This window comes from Caretta caretta, chromosome 1, assembly GCF_965140235.1.
Source record: "Caretta caretta isolate rCarCar2 chromosome 1, rCarCar1.hap1, whole genome shotgun sequence".
NCBI lineage: Eukaryota > Metazoa > Chordata > Testudines > Cheloniidae > Caretta > Caretta caretta.
The window spans coordinates 194,771,030-194,790,974 of record NC_134206.1 but is presented as its reverse complement, the minus strand read 5'-3'; the positions used below and the strand labels follow the sequence as shown (position 1 = coordinate 194,790,974).

General features: G+C 46.6%; 1 protein-coding gene across 5 annotated transcripts in view; it reads right to left on the bottom strand.

Annotated features, from left to right (window-relative positions):
• The window catches only part of CD47 (CD47 molecule), a 38,190-nt gene extending 18,816 nt beyond the window's left edge, over positions 1-19,374 (bottom strand). For 2 of the 5 annotated variants that reach the window (XM_048870784.2, XM_048870793.2), the window contains exons 1-4: positions 19,194-19,371; positions 11,428-11,778; positions 2,436-2,525; positions 1,347-1,445 (exon numbers count right to left, since the gene is read on the bottom strand). In XM_048870784.2, coding sequence (XP_048726741.2) covers positions 1,347-1,445; positions 2,436-2,525; positions 11,428-11,778; positions 19,194-19,239 — 586 coding nt within the window. In that variant the 5' untranslated portion in view covers positions 19,240-19,371. Of the gene's footprint in view, positions 1-1,346; positions 1,446-2,435; positions 2,526-11,427; positions 11,779-19,193 lie in introns of all 5 variants that reach the window. The other 3 variants (XM_048870797.2, XM_048870775.2, XM_048870807.2) reach the window with 3 other exon arrangements.
• Positions 19,375-19,945: the final 571 nt, after the last annotated feature.

Genomic DNA, 19,945 nt, shown 5'->3' with positions numbered 1-19,945 from the left:
GATGAATTGGAGAATTGGTCTGAAATCAACAAGATGAAATTCAATAAAAACAAGTGCAAAGTACTACATTTAGGAAGAACTAAAAAATGGGCAATAACTGGCTAGGCAGTAGTACTGCTGAAAAGGAATTGGGGGGGTTATTGTGGATCACAAATTAAACATGAGCTAACAATGTGATGCAGTTGCAAAAAGGATAATATCATTCTGGGCTGTATTAACAGGAGTATTGTATGTACAATACGGGAGGGGCAATTGCCCAGCTCTATTCTTCACTGGTGATGCCTTAGCTGAAGTATTGTATCCAGTTCTGGGGTGGCACACTTTAACAAAGATATGGACGAACTGAAGAGAGTCCAGAGGAGGGCAACAAAAATTATAAAAGATTTAGAAAGCCTGACCTATGAGGAGAGGTTAAAAGAACTGGGCAATTTCTGTCTTGAGAAAAGATGACTGAAGGGGGGCCCAATACCAGTCTTCAAATATGTTAAGGGCTATTATAAAGAGGACAGTGATCAATTGTTCTCCATGTCCACTGAAGGTAGGACAAGAACTAATCACTTTAATCTGCAGCAAGGGAGATATGGATTGGACATTAGGAAAAGCTTTCTAACTATAAGGATAGTTAAGAACTGGATTAGGACTTCCAAGGGAGGCTGTGGAATCCCCATCATTGGAGGTTTTTAAGAACAGGTCAGGGATATCACCTGTCACTATCACTATCACCTGTCAGGGATAGTCTAGGTTTACTTGGTCCTGCCTCAACGCATCAGACTAGACTAAACGACCTAAATTTCTATGGTTCTATAAGACACTTGAAAGATAAGCAGACTGGTTTTTTTACTGAGAAAATTTAAACATAAACTTTGAAATAGAAGGTAAAGAGGCTCCTTTGTGGTATACAACTTTAATTTATGATCCTCTATTTCAAGTAATTTTGGCTGTACTGGCAAAGGAAAATAGGTAAAACATTGTTGAGCAAGTGATCTCTCTTTCAGTTCACCGACTCCATATGAAATTCCTAGGGAACTCTAGTGAGTTCCACCTTTTCACAGCTATTGCTATGGCTCCTTTACCAGTCAACCTACAGAAACCTTGAAACATTGATTCTATCAAGAAATTTCAACTCCTCCTACCTTCCCATCACAAATTACCCATCTTCCCTTTAACCATTTTTACTGATGGTGCACAGAAATTCAGCATTATACCAACTAAAACACAGAAGAGTGAACTTCTGGCCTGATTTTCAGAGGTGCTGACAACATGCATTTCTCAATGAAATCAACCTTCCGTATGTTTATCACTTCCGGCCACTGATATGTTAGACGACAAATAATTATTACACTTACCTAGAACTAAAAGGATAAAACCAACAACAGCAACAACTGAGATGATGATTCCTGCAAGAATTAAGCCAATGTTCTCCTGAAATGTAGTTCCCTTTGATACTAAAGGAAAATGAAAGTAAGAGAGATAATTTGTTTAGCAATGAAGCATCATTTACAAGAATACACATCTTTTAAATTATGATCATGGTCAGAAAAAGGATCCCTTCAAGAATGGCATCTTGACGTTGTACATCTTTCCAGTTGTCCCTACAGTACTGACAGCAATAAAACTTGAGATCAGTATCCTAGATAAATTCCTAATTACAAATTAATTTACATCCTGCCTACCACAGGGCACAAGTCAACTTCCATAGATTTCACTGCAAGCTGGATCAGTTCCATAAAACCCTTTTGCCATTTCAATTAGATATGGTTAGTCTTCATTTATTTTTTTTTTTTAGTGCGTTATGAACTGTTTGTTCAGGTGATTAGGATGCTAGCCAAGGACATGGAAAACCTGCATTCGATTCTCTGTTCAGCCACAGACTTCCCGTGTGACCTAGGACATCTGACAGATTCATAAATTCCAAGGCCAGAAGGGACCACTGTGATCATCTACAGTCTGACCTCTTGTATAAAACAGGTCTTAGAACTTCCCCAACATAATTCCTAGAGCAGATCTTTCAGAAAAACATTCAATCTTGATTTAAAAATTGGCAGTGATGGAAAGTCCATCATGACCGTTGGTAAATTGTTCCTTTGATTAATTACTCTCACTGTTTAAAATGTACACCTTATTTCAACTCTCCATTTGTCTAGCTTCAACTTCCAACCATTGGATTGTGTTATACCTTTCCCCACTAGACTGAACAGCCCATTATTAAATATTTATTCCGCATAGGAGGTACTTCTAGACTATAATCAAGTCACCCTTTAACCTTCTTCTTCTAAAAGGTCTACACAAACTGGCTTCTACTTTCCATCTGATTTTTTAAAACACTAGATTCCATTTTCTGTTGCTCCATTTTACCCTGCTGCTTCATTTATGAAAATGATATTCGCACTAACATTTAGCATTTGTAAAGAACTGAAACAAAATTTAATACTTACCAGTAACGCCTAACTGAATCCAATAAAACAAAATAGCGCAGACCAGGAAGAGTATGATGAAAATAGATTCTACTTGTGGGAACCACGGCTCTGAATTGACACACAAAAAGAGGGAAAGGGAACAGTGGGGGACATAAAATTTGAAGTTATTGGGTTTACATTATAAGTGCTCATTTTAGCCTAGTCTGTAGGCTGCTTAACACTCTCTCTGCTACCAATTTTAAAACCTATAACTACAACCTTTGATCTTCTGATGTAATTGGGTAAAATATGACAGGCTGTTCCCTACTCATTCAAGATTCCAATTACTGTAACTCCCAATTCCAGAAATGTATTTTTCCCCCCCATGTTCCTTATCCACATCTAGACTAAGGAAGGCATTAGCAAGGTTTTTGTTCTTGTTTCACGCATTTTACCACCACTACACATACTGGTATCTCTGCATTGATTTCTACTCATCAATACGCTCTGATTTCACCTGTCTCTTGGTTGCCTTTCTCTCACTAATCTCTCATACCAGGTTACCAGCCCTTCCTCAACGGCTCTGGATGGGATCAGAGCCAACTGAAAGTTACATTACTTTTGTCAAGTGCATGCTGCTGTACATGGGCATAACATGCAAAACAGCAAGGAACAGAAGCAGAAGAGATTATATCCAGGTAAATTCATATGTCTTTGTATGACACCTTCTGGCATTCATGCATGCCAAGGGTTGCCTCCCAGTTACAGGACACAGCAATTTCGAAAATACCACTACTTTGCTAAAAGGCATGCATAAATTCTGGATTTCTGCACTCGGCCTTCTTGGTTTAAATTCATTCACCAAAGACCAAAGTCTACCTTTTCTATATTGCCCCGACACTTGTTCCTCTATTCACGCCTCTCCACTCAATGGAATTTTGCACTTTCAGCTACTACTGCTAAAAAAAGTTCACACCTTCAGCTAGATTTACACTGCTCACACACATCCCTGACAACACAACTCAACAGCCAGATTCCCAGCCCCAGAAGCAAATTGTTAAGTACAACTACACCAGCATTTTGTGGTGGGACAAGCTGCCACACTCTTAACACCATGCATTGGACTCCTCGTGGTTAGCACGATGCTCAGCACTTCACATGTATGCCAGTTTGGAGTTGCTAGAACCATTGCTGCACGGAAATAGCATAGTAGCAGGCTTGGTGCCTGATGTTCCCTGGAGGTATGGGGAGGGATGCTAGGAGAAGGGCCAGGATGAGGAAATCACAAAAGGGTTGAAGGACATGAGAAGAGAGTGTGTGGGGATCAGGGGAAGTATATCAACTTCCCTATCACAGCAAGAGGCCTGACATAGTAGGTGGTTTTATTGATGGCCCTTTGTTTTATCAATGACCATACGGCAGTGGGACAATCACAAGTGATACACCTTGGGATTTTTGTGGAGAGCAGTACAGTAGGGAGCGTGATGAAATACAAGGGTAATGTATTGTTCCACATGATCTCTCTGCCAAGAAATGTTGGACTGTCTTTTCCATGTAGCCAAGCACACAGGCTAGTGGATCTCAGAAGCCATTCCAATTTATCTGCCTTCCCATTTTGCCCCACAAATGCACACCGGGGGCTGCCCATTAAAATGTCTATCAGGAACAGGGCTACGAAGTCCTTCAAAAAAAAATCATAGCCAAAAAAACTTTTTTGTCAGTGAATATAACTGAGCACCAGACTCAGGTATCCACAAACATTCCCAGACACACAAAACATATCAACAAACCCAGGTACCGGGATTTATTCATTCGGTCATTCTATCTGTACTGCATGAGAGAGCATTACACTATTCTATCAAGAAAGTGTGGCCCAAAGGTCAGGAGTCAGGACACCCTGGCTCTGTCACTGACTTCCTGCGTGACCCTGGGGAAGTCACTTCATCTCTCTGTTGAACAATTTCCACCACTGTAAAATGAGGATAAGTACACTTTTCTATATAAAGTATTTTGAGATCTACCAACGGAGAGCACTATATGTAGAGATCTGAAGACAGAAGGGCCTGATCATAGTCTTCAAATGTGTTATGAAGAGGAAAGTGATCAATTGTTCTCCATGTACACTGAAGGTAGACAAAAAGTAATCTGTTTAATCTACAGGAAGGGTGATTTAGGTTAGATATTAGGAAAAACTTTCTAACGGTAAGGATATTTAAGTACTGGCTTTCAAGAGACGTCGTCGAATCCCAGTCACTGGAAATTTTAAAGAACAGCTTAGATAAACACTTGTCAGGGATGGTCTAGAGCAGTGGTCTCCAACCTTTTTAAGCACAAGATCGCCTTTTGAATTTAAGTACAACCCAGGATCCACCTCAAAGAAAATGTAGAAATAACAGTTTATTATGTTATATAAAGCTGAGATCAATTGCTTAATATACATAATTATACATTTTCCCTGCTTACTAAGTCTGACACTTGTGACTGCACATTACCAACCAGTGTCTTGAAATTCGGGTTGTAATTTGAAATAGTTAGTCGGAGGCAGTCCTGCAGATGTGCATCTGTGATGTGGGTGCGATACTTGGACTTGATAATCTTCATTTGTGAGAACGCCATCTCACACAGATTGGTGGAACCAAAGTAAGCTTTCACTTTTAAAGCACAGGACAACAGAAGGGGATACTTTTCTCGGTTTACGAGTCCCCAAAAATCGCTGTCCCTTGATCTGGCTTTCAGCTCAAAGTTATTCTGCATGATAATTAGCTCCATATAAACTCCATTACTTTGTAAATCAAACACCTGATGGAATGTCAGGGCCAACCCACCAATGTCTGCTGGAAGGAACGGATTTGAGATCTACATGATGACTGGCTCCATCATGTCTAATTCTTGAAATCGCCTCTTGAATTCCTCTGCTAATTTGGTCAGCTGTGCACAGAACTTTTCAGGGTGGAACCATTTTTCTTTGTCTTCAATTTTTTCTAGTATTTTCTCCATACTGGGAAGTGCTGCAGCATTTTATCCTTTAACTGGAAGGATTACAGACTCAGTTTCAATTTGAATGCATTCACCGCTCTGATTGTATGTGGTAAGTTTCTGCCCTTTCCCTGCAGTTCACAGTTCAGCTCATTCAATGTGGACGTTACATCAGTAAGTCCAGCAGCCATACATTATCTGAGAGCTCATTACACACTTCATTCCTTGATTTTAGAAAAGTGATGATTTCTGGCATTAGATCCAAAAATCTTTGCAGGACTTTCCCCCTGCTTAACCACCTCACATCTGCATGGAGGAGCAGCTCACCGTAAGTAGCATCCACTTCGTCAAGTAAAGATTTAAACAGGCAGTGCTGGAGGGCTCTTGCTCGAATTGAGATTACAATTCTGACAACGATTTTCATTACATGTGAGAAGTCCATAACTTTATTTGCTAGTGCTTGCTGGTGGATTATACAGTGGTAATTCACAAATGAAGGAAAATCTGTATCATTTCTGCAAAATGAAACAAAGTCTGCATGTGCGCCAAGCATGCCGGATGCACCATCCGTTGAGACTGAAACAAGTTTCTTGATTAGAATGATTTTCTCAAGAATGTACTTTTTGAATTCATTATAGATATCTTCACCTCTTGTTCTCTCTTTAAGGGACAAAACAGTCAGAAGGTCCTCTTTAGTTTTGTCATCCTTAAAAACCATTTGAACAAAAACAACTACCTGGGCTGTGTCGGTCATGTTGATCAATTCATCAAACTGCAGTGAAAAGCATTTGCAGTCATTCAAATCCTGCTGTAGTTGCTGAAAGTCGTCGTCGGGCAAAGATTCCACCCACCTTGCTACTGTGGAAGCACCAACTTATATGCTCTGGATTGCTGTCATCATTTCCTCTTTGTTTTGAAAGTCTTTAAATAAGGAGTCTGCTGCCACAGTCACTGCCTCTTTAAATACTTCTCCATCCGTAAGTGATTTATTGTGTTTTGCCAGCAGATGGCAAACACTAAACGATGCTTCAGTAGAGGCCTTCCCTTTTGCTGCTGGTTTAGTAAAACATGACTGTTGAGCTTTCAAAACAGCCTTTAATTCATTAACTTTCTTTGTACATAGTGGGCTAATCAAGGGGAAACTGTTCTTGAATTTGCTATGAATTGTTTAGTGGTGCTTTTCTAAATTCTCCTTTTTACTTATTTAAATACTTGTGTGACACAGAAGACACATGCACTTATCTTTCACTGTCGCGAGCAGAAATTTATTTTCCCATTCCGAATAAAAGTTGTAGGTTTTCGGTTTCTTTTTAGATGGCCCGGGTTTGTCACTCATTATTAATGCTAGCTAGCTAGGTATGTATTTTTTAGTATAAAAAGAGAAAAGAGGAGAGCACTAGCTACAACTATAGTCTAACACTTCTGAGTGGTAGACATGCGTGCCACGCATGATAAGCTTTTTTTCTTTTCTTTTTTTCCAATTCTGCACTTGCAACCAAAGGTGCCAAGAGTTATGGCGCCTCCTGGTTATTAGGAAAGAAGAAGAGAGCACCCCTGTACTTTGTGGAGATAAGACTGGTCATGCTGGAGCCTGTCTCTACCCCTGGCTCATGTGCAAAGAAGAAATAAAGTTTCAGGAAATTTAACAGAGATCTAAAACCCAACGACCTTCAATTAAAGGGCCCTCAAGCTTGGCTGTTTCTTTGCATTCATCTGTCAGGTCCAAGTGCTCAGATCTGACCAGCGCTGCGTGCAGGCTGCCCAACTCCAGAAGGAGAAAGAAGTCAGCTCTTTTGCTTCCCCCATGAACGCCTTCCTTCCTGAGCAAGCACCCAGGCCAAGGAGAAACCCCCTGCAGGGCCTGTGGGAAGCAGGGCTTTGCATTTTCCCCCTCAGCTCCCTCTAGCATGTAGGACAGCTGTCCCATGGGCTGGAGGCCCAGGGGAAAAGCCTGTGAGGGTTGGTGCGCCATGGGGCTTGGTGGAGATTGTTTGCTTGACCACAAGCCCTGTAACAGGGGGTGGTCTGGGCTGTCGCCTAACTGCGTCTGTGCTCCTAGCCGAGGAAGCACTTTCTCCTCAAGGCTCGCAGGCACCAGCCCCAACTTCCCATGGCAGCTGGTGAGCTGATTGTTTTAATCCTCCACCAGGGAGCTCCCTGCTGAATGCACACGGGCAATCAATGCCAGCAGCCTCGTCTCCCCTCCTGAGTCTGGGGGCATGGGGGGGGATGGGGGGCGGAAGGGGGAGGCCGTACTCAGAGAAATACCTTCTTGTGGGCTAGATCCACCACTTTCCACGGCAGCTGGACCAGCTCTTTCTCATGGAATCCCAGCTTAGCCCCCTGAGCACCAGCAGTCTTCCCGAACAAGATCACCAGGTAGTCAGGAGGAGAGGAGGCAGCAACGGTCAGGGGTAGCAGCAGGCGAATTGGTGGCAGGGGCAGCAAAAAGTGGGAGGAAGCAACAACAAAAGGATGAAAGGACAGAGGTAGGTTGGATAAGAGGCGGGAATACCAAACTGGGGTTGAGGCAGCTGCAGGAAGGACGAAAAGTAGAGGGGTTCCACAAGGGGTAGCAAAAACTGGGGATAAGTGGGTGAGAGGCAGCAGGAGACAGAGGAGCCAACAGCACAGGGAAAGGGAAGCCATATCCCAAAGGTAACGGGGCAGGAGGAGAAGCCACTTCCTAGCAAATGACAAAGTTGCCTATGACATCAACATATCCTCTAGAGCCCAAAGGAACTCAGCTGAGACCTGGCTGTTCAACCCCTCACTTGCTCTGCATGGTTATTGCATCGGCCCTTCTCCCTGCTGGTGACGTGTAAAACCAAAGAAATGTGAATAGCTATGACACCGCTTCACGATCACTAGAGTCCCAGTGCCATTCTCTCCTGGAGCTCCATGAAAGAAGGGAGGGTGCCCTGGTTTGTAGTGCAGAGAGAGGTTCAAGGGACATCGTGTCCACTGCCTATCCACCCCACTGCAGGAAGAAGAAACTCCATCACGCGCCACATTTTAAAGAAGCTCAAATCAACTCCACAGGGAAACCGGCTCTGCTGAAGCTTTGAATGTGGGGGAGGTTAGATGGGGAGTAGGGTCCAAGATGGGAAGGTGGATTGGCGGGGGGGGGGGGGGGGGGGGAGGGGGGTTGTGGAGCCAGGCTCCTAGGGAAGAGGAAGGAGATGATGACGAGCAGGTGAGGTGTCTTCTCCGCTGGGAATGGAAGGAAAGCGGCGATCATGTGGAGCGGAGGGATAGGATTGGGGCTGGGAGCGGAAGGGAGGCAAATGTGGGGTTTGCCAGTATAGCTTATTTTGCTCATAGGTGCTGGATAAGATACTGATAAAAGCGCAGTTTGGCTGGGATAAGCTAGTTTGGCTAAGAACTGCCATACTGTATAGCAGTGCTCTAGCTTCTAGCTAAGTGCTCCTATCATAGGTCTGGCCTCCGTTCCTTACACACCCACCTCTCCTGGCCAGTCATGCACCCTGCATGTGTACACAGCGTGCAAACCCCAGTCCATTAGCACCAACAGGTATCCCAGATACACTAGCACTGACATGCTGGTTGTGACGGTCCCACAGACAGCTCACCATGGTACAAACACATGCACACAGCTGTCCACATAATAACAATCCCAGTCACATGCTCTCCTTGCTCAAGGCCCCAGGTAGTGACTGGATTTTCTTCTGGAAGCAGAGGCACTGTCCCTCCTGCCTGAGGTTAGTGGAGCCTCTTCCCTGCCAGTCCCTTCCCGCCCTTCCTTCTCCTTATTCAGCATTAATGTCACCCCCAACAGCTCATTCATCCTCCCAAATTAGCCAAATGAATTGTGTTGTTATTCCAGTTACGACACTGAATGACCTGACATCAAAAACCATTCTGAATTCGCAGCGAGAAGGCAATCTATTATTTCGTTCCCCTGCCCGGCTGGGAGCACCAGGTTTTGGGCTGGAAACAGGCTCTGCTCCATTAATGGTATTTCAAAGCCCCAGTCAGGAGACTAGAGTATTTCATTTCATGCCATGGCAATTACCAAGGTGGCTGTTGTTGTTAACCCCCTGCAGCCTCTGACAGGCTAAGGCTGCTCTTTTGTTTGGGATGGGGTTGGTATACGCCTTGCATGTGTGTGGTTTAACCTGTGTGGGGCTGCTTGTTTAATCAGGGCTGTTCTCAAGCTGGGGCTTCCTTTGACTGGCAACACTGATTTCCTGCTCCTGCCCCCCCCCCCCCCGCCACTATTGAGTGACTGGGGATTTCCTCTCTGCTGGTTTCCCCCAGATGTAGTGTCTTCTGGCTGGGTGTGGCAAGGGAGCACCCATCGGCAGTTGCTGGAACTTGTTCTGTGCAGAAGCAGAAGCAGCAGCGCTGCGTTTCTGCCCAGGTTAGGAAATGGGTGATGGGCAGTTTTCTGCTGATGCCTTTTCAGGATCAGAGGAGAGAGCCTAGCAGCAATTCAAGGCAGTAAGCCCAGCCCTCTCAACACCTTCCTGTCCCTTTAAGCATGTTTCAAGGGTAAGAAGAAGGCAACACCACCCGCTGAGAATGCATCCACCAAATCAGCGCTGCAGCTACGCCAGCAGCATTGCAGCCTGTGGTTCGGGCAGAGAGCTGCATTTCAGCTGTACTGTGAGTTCTGCGGGCGCATCTGGGCTGCCCTGTTCCTGCAGCGTGCGCTTTGTTAAAGTGCCATCTGCTACTGGAAAACCACCACCTCTTTGGCTGAGAGTGCGATTGGGTGGGATGTACTCCCCTAGCTGGCTGCGATGCTGAAGGAGGTGACGGGACAAGATGGAGGACTGAGACTGGGATCGATGCTCAAAGGCTCCAGGATCGACCAGTTGGTGACCACTGGTCTAGAGCAGTGGTTTTCAAACTGTGGGTCACGACTGGAATGTAAGGCACTGGGTCAGGGCGGCTCTGGTCAGCACCGCCGTCCGGGCCGTTAAGAAGTCCCATTGACGGTGCTGCCCAGCTAAGGCAGGCTAGTCCCTACCTGTTCTGACACTGCACTGCGCCCTGGAAGTGGCCAGTAGCAGGTCCAGCTCCTAGGCAGGGTGGCCACATGGCTCTGCGCGCTACCCTGCCCCAAGCACTGGAGCTGGAGGGGAGGCAGTGCCTGTGGGCAAGAGCCGCTTGCACACCTCTGCCAAGGAGCTGGACCTGCTGCTGGCGGCTTCCAAGATTCAGTGCAGGCCGCAGTGCCAGGACAGGCAGGAAGCCTGCCTTAGCACCTCCGCTGCGCCGCTGACCGGGAGCCGCCCGAGGTAAGCCTGTGCCCCAACCCTGCGCCCCAATCCCCTGCCCCAGCTATAAGCCCTGCAAATCCAGAGCCCGTTCCTGCACCCCAAACCCCTCATCCCTGGCCCCACCCCAGAGTCTGCACCCCCAGTCCAGAGCCGTGACCCCCTCCCATACCCCAACCTCCTGACCTACTCCAGAGGCCTCCACACACCCTGAATCCCTCATTCCCAGCCCCACCCCGCAGCCCTTACCCCTGCACTCCAACCCTCTGGTTCGGTCCTGAGCCCCTCATCCCCAGCTCCAATGGGTCGTGGGCATTAACAATTTTCTTCAACTGGGTTGCCAGAAAAAATGTTTGAAAACCACTGATATATATTTGGATATATATTTGGTCCTGCCTCAGCTCAGGGGCTCAAGGAGGATGTGTGGACCACATGATCTCTCGAGTTCCCTTCCAGCTCTGTATTTCTATGATCTAGAAAATGGATCAGAATATACATAAACTAAAATGAGTGTGGCACAAATACCATATAGTCTGTAAAATCTAAATCAGGTGAAAAAGCCTCAGCATCCTTAAAAGTTAACAGAGACAATGCCAGCCGGCAGGCCCAACTCTTACTCATAGAAATATTCCCCTGGACTTTGATATAACTATGCTCACAAGGACTGCTCAGGTGAGTAAAGACTGGGCTTTATGTTCTAGGTATTTTTAATGGTTCATTTTCACATTTGTTATTTTATGTCCTCTCTCTCAAGACCTGGTTTGTTTCATTTCATAGCAGGCTTACAAAATCACATGACATCAACTTACCTACACGGTATATAAGTTCAATTACAGTTTCTCCTTCCCTATTCGATTCTGTCACTTCACAACTGTAGTTTCCTGGAACTGCTTGCGTTTTTGAAATTGACAAGGAGGCACTGCCCAGACTTAAATTTTGTACAGATTCTAACACAGCAGATGAAAAATTCTTGTTTCTGTGGGTCTCTTCTGTAGATCCGTCAAAACTGAAAAATTCATTTTTTTCTAGTTTCCATTTAACAAACATGGCTCTAATACCCTTCTGTGCTAGATTAGTCACTATGCAAGGTAGGATGACTGTTTTATTACAAATGGTTTTTTCAACAGACTTGATTGCATTGAACTGCAACTGGGCAGAACCTGGAAGAAAAAAAAAGTTTGATTAGACAGTCTTCCACAATTAATTTACCCAACACCTGAGCAACAAGAAAGCTATTGAAATATTGAAAAGTTCAATGGATGGCCAGACCTGATCATACACTTGAAACAAGCACAGATTAATGTTCTTCATTAGAGACAACAAGAGGGAAAACAAGAGATAAGAAGAAGAAAGAGAGGAAGGATGGATGGATTTAAAAAAAAATATTCCCCAAGAAGGCTATGCTTGGAAAGAGAGAGGAAGAGGCAAGAGGAGATTACAGCCCTTTTTTAGACATATTTACTGCTTCTTGATTCTTACATGATGTTTGGGAACCACCACAACTGGTGTCTTAGAAGTACCTAACATACATAAGTAAACATTAATACAACATTCTCAGTGCTGCATCTAACCAGACAATTCTTCTGGGATATTTTCTGTGTCTAGGGCCACATGGAGAAAACATCTGCACTAAGGCCCAATTTCAGCAAAGCACATGTTTAACTAAGTATATGAGCAGCCCCACTAAAGTTCGACTTTGACTTAAGGCAGACATGCATGTGCCTGTACCATCAGTTACTGTTGAGGGAATTGTGTGTGCAGAATTTTTAATTTTTTGGCACAATATTTTAAAATTCTGCAAATTTTATTTGTTAATAAATGTGGAGGCTCCAGCATGGCAGTGGGGAACACAGGCCACTTGGAGGTGGGAGATCACTATGCAGCTCCCCTCCCCTGGGACAGGGGCTTGGCGGTGAAGCTTCACCTGACCCTAACACACTGAAAGGGCCGGGTCTGAGCCAGAAACACGCCGGGGCCCTGCCCCACTGTGCCAGGCACATCAAGTGCGGGCAGGCCGACTCAACCCAGCAGGATCCAAGTGCAGAGGGCCTTAGTAGGGGGGATCCAGGTGTAGGGCAAGCTGGATGCAGATGACTCAGTAGGGGATCTCGATGCGGGGGGCTCCAAGTGCAGGGGCAATAGAACTCTGCAGGGGGGTCTGGCTCAGCAGGGGGAAGTTGCGGTGCTCAGCAGGGGGATCCGGCTGGGGCTTGTTGGGGTGAGGGTCTGGGTGTAGCTGGTTGGGGCTGAATGGGGTGAGGGTCTGGGGGGCACATCGGGATGGTCCAGGTGCAGGGGAGATGGGGCCAGTTGGGGTGGGGGTTTGATGGGCCTTCTTAACAAGGGAGCCCCAGCGGCAGCTGCTGCCAAGGGGACACCAGATGCTGGGCTCCTGCTTCCTCTATGCCCTTCTCTTCCCCATCCCATCGCCATTCCCTAATGCCTCTTGCCCCATCCCCGCCCCATTCCTCTCCCCACTGTCCCCTCTCTCTATCCCCCTCACACCAATATCCACCTCCCCCACCCTGTCCCACCCCCTTCCTTCCCCACTGCCTCTTCCCCCCACCCCACCAGCCTTTCCCATTTACCCCCGTCACCATTCCTGCCTTCCCCCACCGCAGGCACTCACTGTTGTACAGAAAACAGGATGGTTCCCAGTACACAGAAGGGGAACATGACAAGCACTAGGACTCAGGAGGCGGTGTTCAAACAGCACCCTCCTTCAGCCAGGCAGCTTTGCGCTTGCAGAAATGGGGGGGGGGGGGGAATGGAGAATTGCAGTGGCAGGTGACCCCGTGTGGCTCCCACCTCACCTCTGTTTGGAGGGACAATGCCCTCCCAAACTATGTCCATGGGCATCCCCAGCCCCTCCCCACGTGGCTTCCCTGTCACTTTCTGCAGGGAAGCAAAGAAATCTGCAAGGGGGGGGGGGGGTTTGGAGGAACGACGACATGTTTTCCATATACACGCATTGGCACAGAATTCCTCCGGGGAGTAATCAGTAAGGGACAAGCTCTTCTTCTGTAGAATTTTTCTTTGCAGCTGAAAGGGGGCTAAGGAGGGAAACAAACACCACTGTTGTTTCTGCTTCCATGCTCCCTAGAGAAGCATGGAAAGAATGAGTGATGGTTTGTACAAAAGTTATGTTTGTTATTTGTACCTCCTGTACTCGGAAGGTGGAGCCAAATCCCCTGAGGTTTAGAATTTACTTTGCAAATTATGACTTATTTTTGTATAGAGGGATTGCTCACCCCAAAAATATGTAGATCAAATAAGAGCATATCTTCTCATTTATTTAGCTGTATCTGGTCAGTAGGTCAGATAATTCAGAAATTTCAGGTGGTATTTTCCTACACTATGAACCAAAATTTATCAGAATTTTTAAAAACAGAAGGCTAAATTCTCTCCACATATCCATCTAAAGGTTATCTTATAGCATTTATTGCCATAGTATCTAGACGCTTCCCAGGTAAATGAGATCTGCATGGCAATGATGCCATTGGGAGGCAGGGCCAGGAGTGGGGCCACAGTCAGGGCTGGGGCCGCAGCTGGGCAATGGGTGGAGCTGGGGCCACAGCTGGGAGTGGGGCCATGGTCAGGGCCTGGAGATGTGGCTGGAGCTGCAGCCAGGCCGGGCCAGAAGCCAGGGGCTGAGGCCGCAGCTGGGGGCAAATCTGGGGCTTGGAGCAGAGCCGTGGCCAGGGGCTGAGGCCACCAGCAGTGGGAGCCATGGCTGGGCCAGCAGCCCAGGCCCAGCTGGGTGTGGGGCCTGGAGTGGGCACCAGAGCCGTAGCCAGAGCAGAGCTCGGCGGTGCTCCTTCCCTGCCCCCCATGGGGGAATGCCTGACCCCACTGTCCCCCCCAAACATTCCTCTATGCCCCGCTAGGGGGTGCACCCACAGTTTGAGGACCATTGATCTAAAAGCTTGGGGTGCAAGTTTTCTAATAGCATAAAACATTCCTTTTCAACCCTAAGTTCTCAAGAATATTGGCTGCTATAATGTCAGAAGTTTAAGTCAAATAGGGTGCCAGGAGAAGCAAGATGATAATCAAAATAATCTGATTTTACAGCACGAGTGTCTATGTTCAGTATTTTTGTTAGTTATCTACAGCTCAACAACTATAGTGGTTTTTTGTTTGTTTGTTTTTTTTTATTAAAGATTCACAATATCCAATTGCCTTCATGCCCAGAAGCCTCAAACTGGATCAAGAACTTCAATGTGCTAGACACCATATCAAGACCCGCAAATCCTGCGAACACTTGTGTGTGAAGTTAACCGTGTACATGAGTTACTGGGCATTCTGCACAAAAAATATAAAAAATTCTGTGCCAAAAAAAAAATTCTGCATACAATACTTTAAAATTCTGCAAATTTTATTTGTCAAAACAACACTACATAATCACACCAGTTTCAATTATTTTGATAATTTATTTCAAAATACCTGTCAGCAAGTCTGTAACAATACAGACAGACACACACGAATTCTCCCAGGAACAGAGATAAAGAAACCCCTATGACAACCCAGATTTCTGTTTCTCTGCCTCCTTCCCCCCAGGAGCCCAGCCAGAGGCCAGAAACATACAACCCCCCCATCTCCCGAGCCAGCCACGGTTGCCCCCCCCAGCCAACCTCTCCTCTGAGATACCCAACACCCCCTCTGAGCCCAGTCACGCGGCCCCACCGGCACAGATACCCACACCATCTCCTCCATGAGCCCAGCCGCGGCCGTCCCCCTTGCCCAGATACCTGCATCCCCTATCCCCAGAGCCCAACACCTGTCCCCCTTTCCCCCAAAGCTCAACCATGGCCCCCCCAGCCCAGACAGACACCCCCAGCCCAGGGATCCAGAGGGAGAAACAGCCTGATGCTTGGCCCCAGGCTTGCATGGAGTTTCTTGCATGCCACCACCTCCCTCTCTCAGGGAGTGCTGGGAATTGCAGCTGCTAGGAACCCTCTAGATCACTCCCCCTCTCCCCAGCAGCATCTTCTGTGTGCAAGCTGGGCTCTGCCGGGTCCAGTGGCCCCTAGTGGCAGCCAGCAGCACTGCAGCCCATCTCTGTGGGGGAAAGGAAATTCTGCATTGCGCAGTGGTGCAGAATTTCCCCAGGAGTAAGAGTAGTTCCAATTCCACTGACTTCAGTTAGATTACTAACATGTGTAAGTGCCTGCAGAATCATGACATGTATCTGACAACCAGCCATAGCTCGTAAAGCTTTTTTTCCAACTGGTACAGCTATTTGTAGTTCCAGTAAGCTTTTCAAAGCACTGGCCCTTGATCAATGATCACCTCCACCCCAAAAGCAGCTGATCCTTGAACTGTATTACTGTTATACACTGCCACTAATCACTGGGTTGGCCATTAATATAACAAGCATAAACAAAAACTTTATATATACTACAGTATTAGTTGGCACCTTGTAATGAAAACACGCACACACACACATATTGCTTTGGTCAAATAAAACAATCACTTAGCTTACTCACTGAACTTTCTTGACTATACCCTGAGAAAACCAAAACATAGTAAAACTGTACATAGAGCTATACACTATCAGATTGTATAAACTTTATTTTAAGAAGTCTAAGTTTATATTAAGCAAATACACACCATTAAAAAATGACATTGGTGCCCTAATAAAGTGAACAAATGACTCATAACTAAAATTTGTAATATTTCAGCTTAAGATTCAGATTTTTTTTTTAAAAAAGGTTCAACAGAGTTCACTGCACAAGGACAAGTTACAGCTTATGGGATGAGTTTGGGAAAAACATTATATGGGAAAAGCTAAACTCATACCAAAGAATGTAAATATTTTCCATTCTGACTTTAAAACTACAGTATAGGAAAGTAGGCTATTTACCAAGACTCATGAAACACACAAAATCATCTAAACCACTCAAAATAAAAAGTACAGTAGAACCTCAGAGTTACGAACACCTCGGGAAAGGAGATTGTTTGTAACTCTGAAATGTTCGCAACTCTGCACAAAATGTTATGGTTGTTCTTTCAAAACTTTAGAACTGAACATTGACTTTATAGAGCTTTGAAACTTTACAATGCAGAAGAAAAAAGCTGCTTTTAAGCACCTTAATTTAAATGAAACAAATACAAAAACAGTTTCCTTACCTTATCAAATATTTTTTTATCTTTTTTTTTTTTAGTAGTTTGTGTTTAACACAGTACTGTACTGTATTTGCTCTTTTATTGGTCTCCGCTGCTGCCTGATCTCATACTTCTGGTTCCAAATGAGGCATGTGGTTGACTGGTCAGTTCGTAACTCTGAGGTTATACTGTATTAACTTAAATGTTCCTTTAAATTAACTAACATAAAAGTCTTGAGAGTTATCACTTTGTCCCAAATTCAGCAAGGTATTCCAGCACAAGACAGTCCTATTAAGCTAAAAGGAATACTCATATGTTTAGATTTAGGCACGTTACTGAACTGGTCCCGTCTGTTGACTTCATATAGCTGATTCCTGGTTTCAGCTTTGAGATTTCTTTTCGTGATCCAAGGAAGATATACATAGAATCATAGAACTGGAAGGGACCTCAAGAGGTCATCTAGTCCAGTCCCCTGCATCAAGGCAGGACTAAGTATTATCTAGACCATCCCTGACAGGTGTTTGTCTAACCTGCTCTTAAAAATCTCCAATGATGGAGATTCCACAACCTCCCTAGGCAATTTATTCCAGTACTCAACCACCCTGACAGTTAGGAAGTTTTCCCTAATGTCCAACCCAAACCACCCTTGCTGCAATTTAAGCCCATTGCTTCTTGTCCTATCCTCAGACGTTAAGAAAAAAAATTTCTCCCTCCTCCTGGTAACAACCTTTTACATACTTGAAAACTGTTATCATGTCCTCGCTGTCTTCTCTTTTCCAGACTAAACAAGCCCAATTTTTTCAATCTTCCCTTGTAAGTCATGTTTTCTAAACCTTTAATCATTTTTGTTACTCCTCTCTGGACTCTCTCCAATTTGTCCACATCCTTCCTGAAATGTGGTGCCCAGAACTGGACACAATACTCCAGTTGAGGCCTAATCAGCATGGAGTAGAGCAGAAGAATTACTTCTCATGTCTAGTTTAGGACACTCTTGATAATACATCCCAGAAGAATGTTTGCTTTTTTGGCAACAGCATTACAAGGTTGACTCATATTTAGCCTGTGGTCCACTATGACCCCCAGGTCCCTTCCTGCAGTCATTTCCCTTTTGGTATGTGTGCAATGCACTGTTCCTTCCTAAATGGAGTACTTAGAATGAAATTTAATCAGGACAAATGCAATTTACTTCAGACCATTTCTCCAGTTTGTCCAGATCATTTTGAATTTTACTCCTATCCTCCAAAGCACTTGCAACCCCTCCCAGCTTGGTACCATCTGCAAACTTTTTAAGTGTACTCTCTATGCCTTTATATAAATCACTGATGAGGATATTGAATAGAACTGGACCCAGAACTGATCCCTGCAGGACCCCACTCATTACGCCTTTCCAGCATGACTGTGAACCACCGATAACTACTCTCTAGGAATGGTTTTCCAACCAGTTTTGCAACCACCTTATAGTGGCTCCATTTAGTTTGCATTTCCCGAGTTTGTTTATGAGAAGGTCATGCAAGACAGTATCAAAAGCTTTACTAAAGTCAAGATACACCACATCTATGGCTTCCTCCCTATCCACAAGGCTTATTACCCTGTCAAAGAAAGCTATCAGGTTGGCTTGACATGATTTGTTTTTGACAAATCCAAGCTGACTGCCACTTATCACCTTATTATCTTCAAGTTGTTTGCAAATCGATTGCATAATTATTTGCTCTACTGTCTTTCCAGGTACAGAAGTTAAGATGACTGGTCTGTAATTCTCCAGATTGTTCTTATTTCCCTTTTTACAGATTGATATGACAAGAGAATGTATTTATTTACGCAATTATATAATTAAGTAGTAGGGGGCCTCTGTGCATACACACGTCTAACAACCTACAAAGGGCTAGAACATGCCCGAAAACATTAAACATCGACGTTAAAAGCTAGCTTGATTTCTAACCGCCAGTGGCCTGCTCTTTGGGGGTCCCGAGCACCTGCTGCTCCCACGGCCTGCAAGAGAACCTGTGGGTGCTCAGCACCGGCCGGCCGGACCCCCTCCCATGCAGGAGCCTAACACACAGGTGGCGACATTTAACTTTGCACCCACAGAGGCTTGGGAAGATGGCTTACACTGCGCCTAAGGCAGAGCCTGGCACTGGGCTCGGAAGGAGCAGCCCCCCCCCCGGCTTGGTTCCCAAGACACAGACCCACACTCAGACACACCCAGACCCCCCCCCCCGGCCTCCTCCCCCGGACCTTTGCTGGGACCGGCGCCTTCAGCACAGCCCCGGGCCCCGCCCAGCCACGCGGCGCCCGGGTGCGAGGAGCCACCCCGGGCTGGCGGAGGGGCCCGGAGCCCCGCACCCGGTCCCGCCGCTCAGTGACAGCGCCAGGCCCCGCCCTTCCCGCCCGGGTGCCGCTGCCAGCGCCGGGGCTGCCGGATGCGCCGGGCCGGGGGCTCCAGGCCCGGGGGGGACGGGGACGGACTCACCCGCGCACACGGCGCCCAGCAGCACCCAGGCCCCCAGCGCCCACATAGTCCCCGTCCGCAAGGCGCCACTCGGCCTGGGGAAGCCGCGCTGCCTCCGCCTCGCCGCGAACCGCGCCGGCCACGGACCCGCCCGAACTGACGCGCTTCCGCCGCCAGCAGGGCGGGGCCGGCGGGTTTCGCTTTCGGTTACCCCGGGCGGGGGAGGGGGGAATCGGGGCGCGCGCGCGGACGTTCGCGGGGCGGGGTTGGGATCCCGGCGCGGGGGCGCGGAGGTGGGCGGGAGAATCCCAGTGCGAGGAGGGGCGGGGGCGGGGGCGCGTGCTGCGCAGTTCCATGTGTTTTGTCGGGTCCTGGGCTCGGTTCGGGGTCCTGGACCCTGTGGGGGAGGCGCTATCGTACTTGCAAGACACTGTATTGCCAGCCGCAAGCGTTAAACCCGTGAAGCAGCCCCTTCCCCCGCCAAAGAGAATGGGCTTAACATCACAAGTCAAAATTCACTTGGGGGACCTTTTTATTTGGCATCTGGTGTTTGAGGCCTTCGGCTGAACGCGGGGCACTTTCTAGCTTTTCTCCACACACTCAGAGACCTGAAGTCTTCCTTTTTCTTAAAAAGAGAAGGCTGGGATTCTCCTCGAATAACATGCCCCAACAAACAAGCATGCTCTGCTCAGGCTATGTCTACGCCGCCCACCTTTTAGCGACACAGCTGTGGCCACTACAGCCCTGCCACTAAAAGGTGCGCCGTGGGGCCG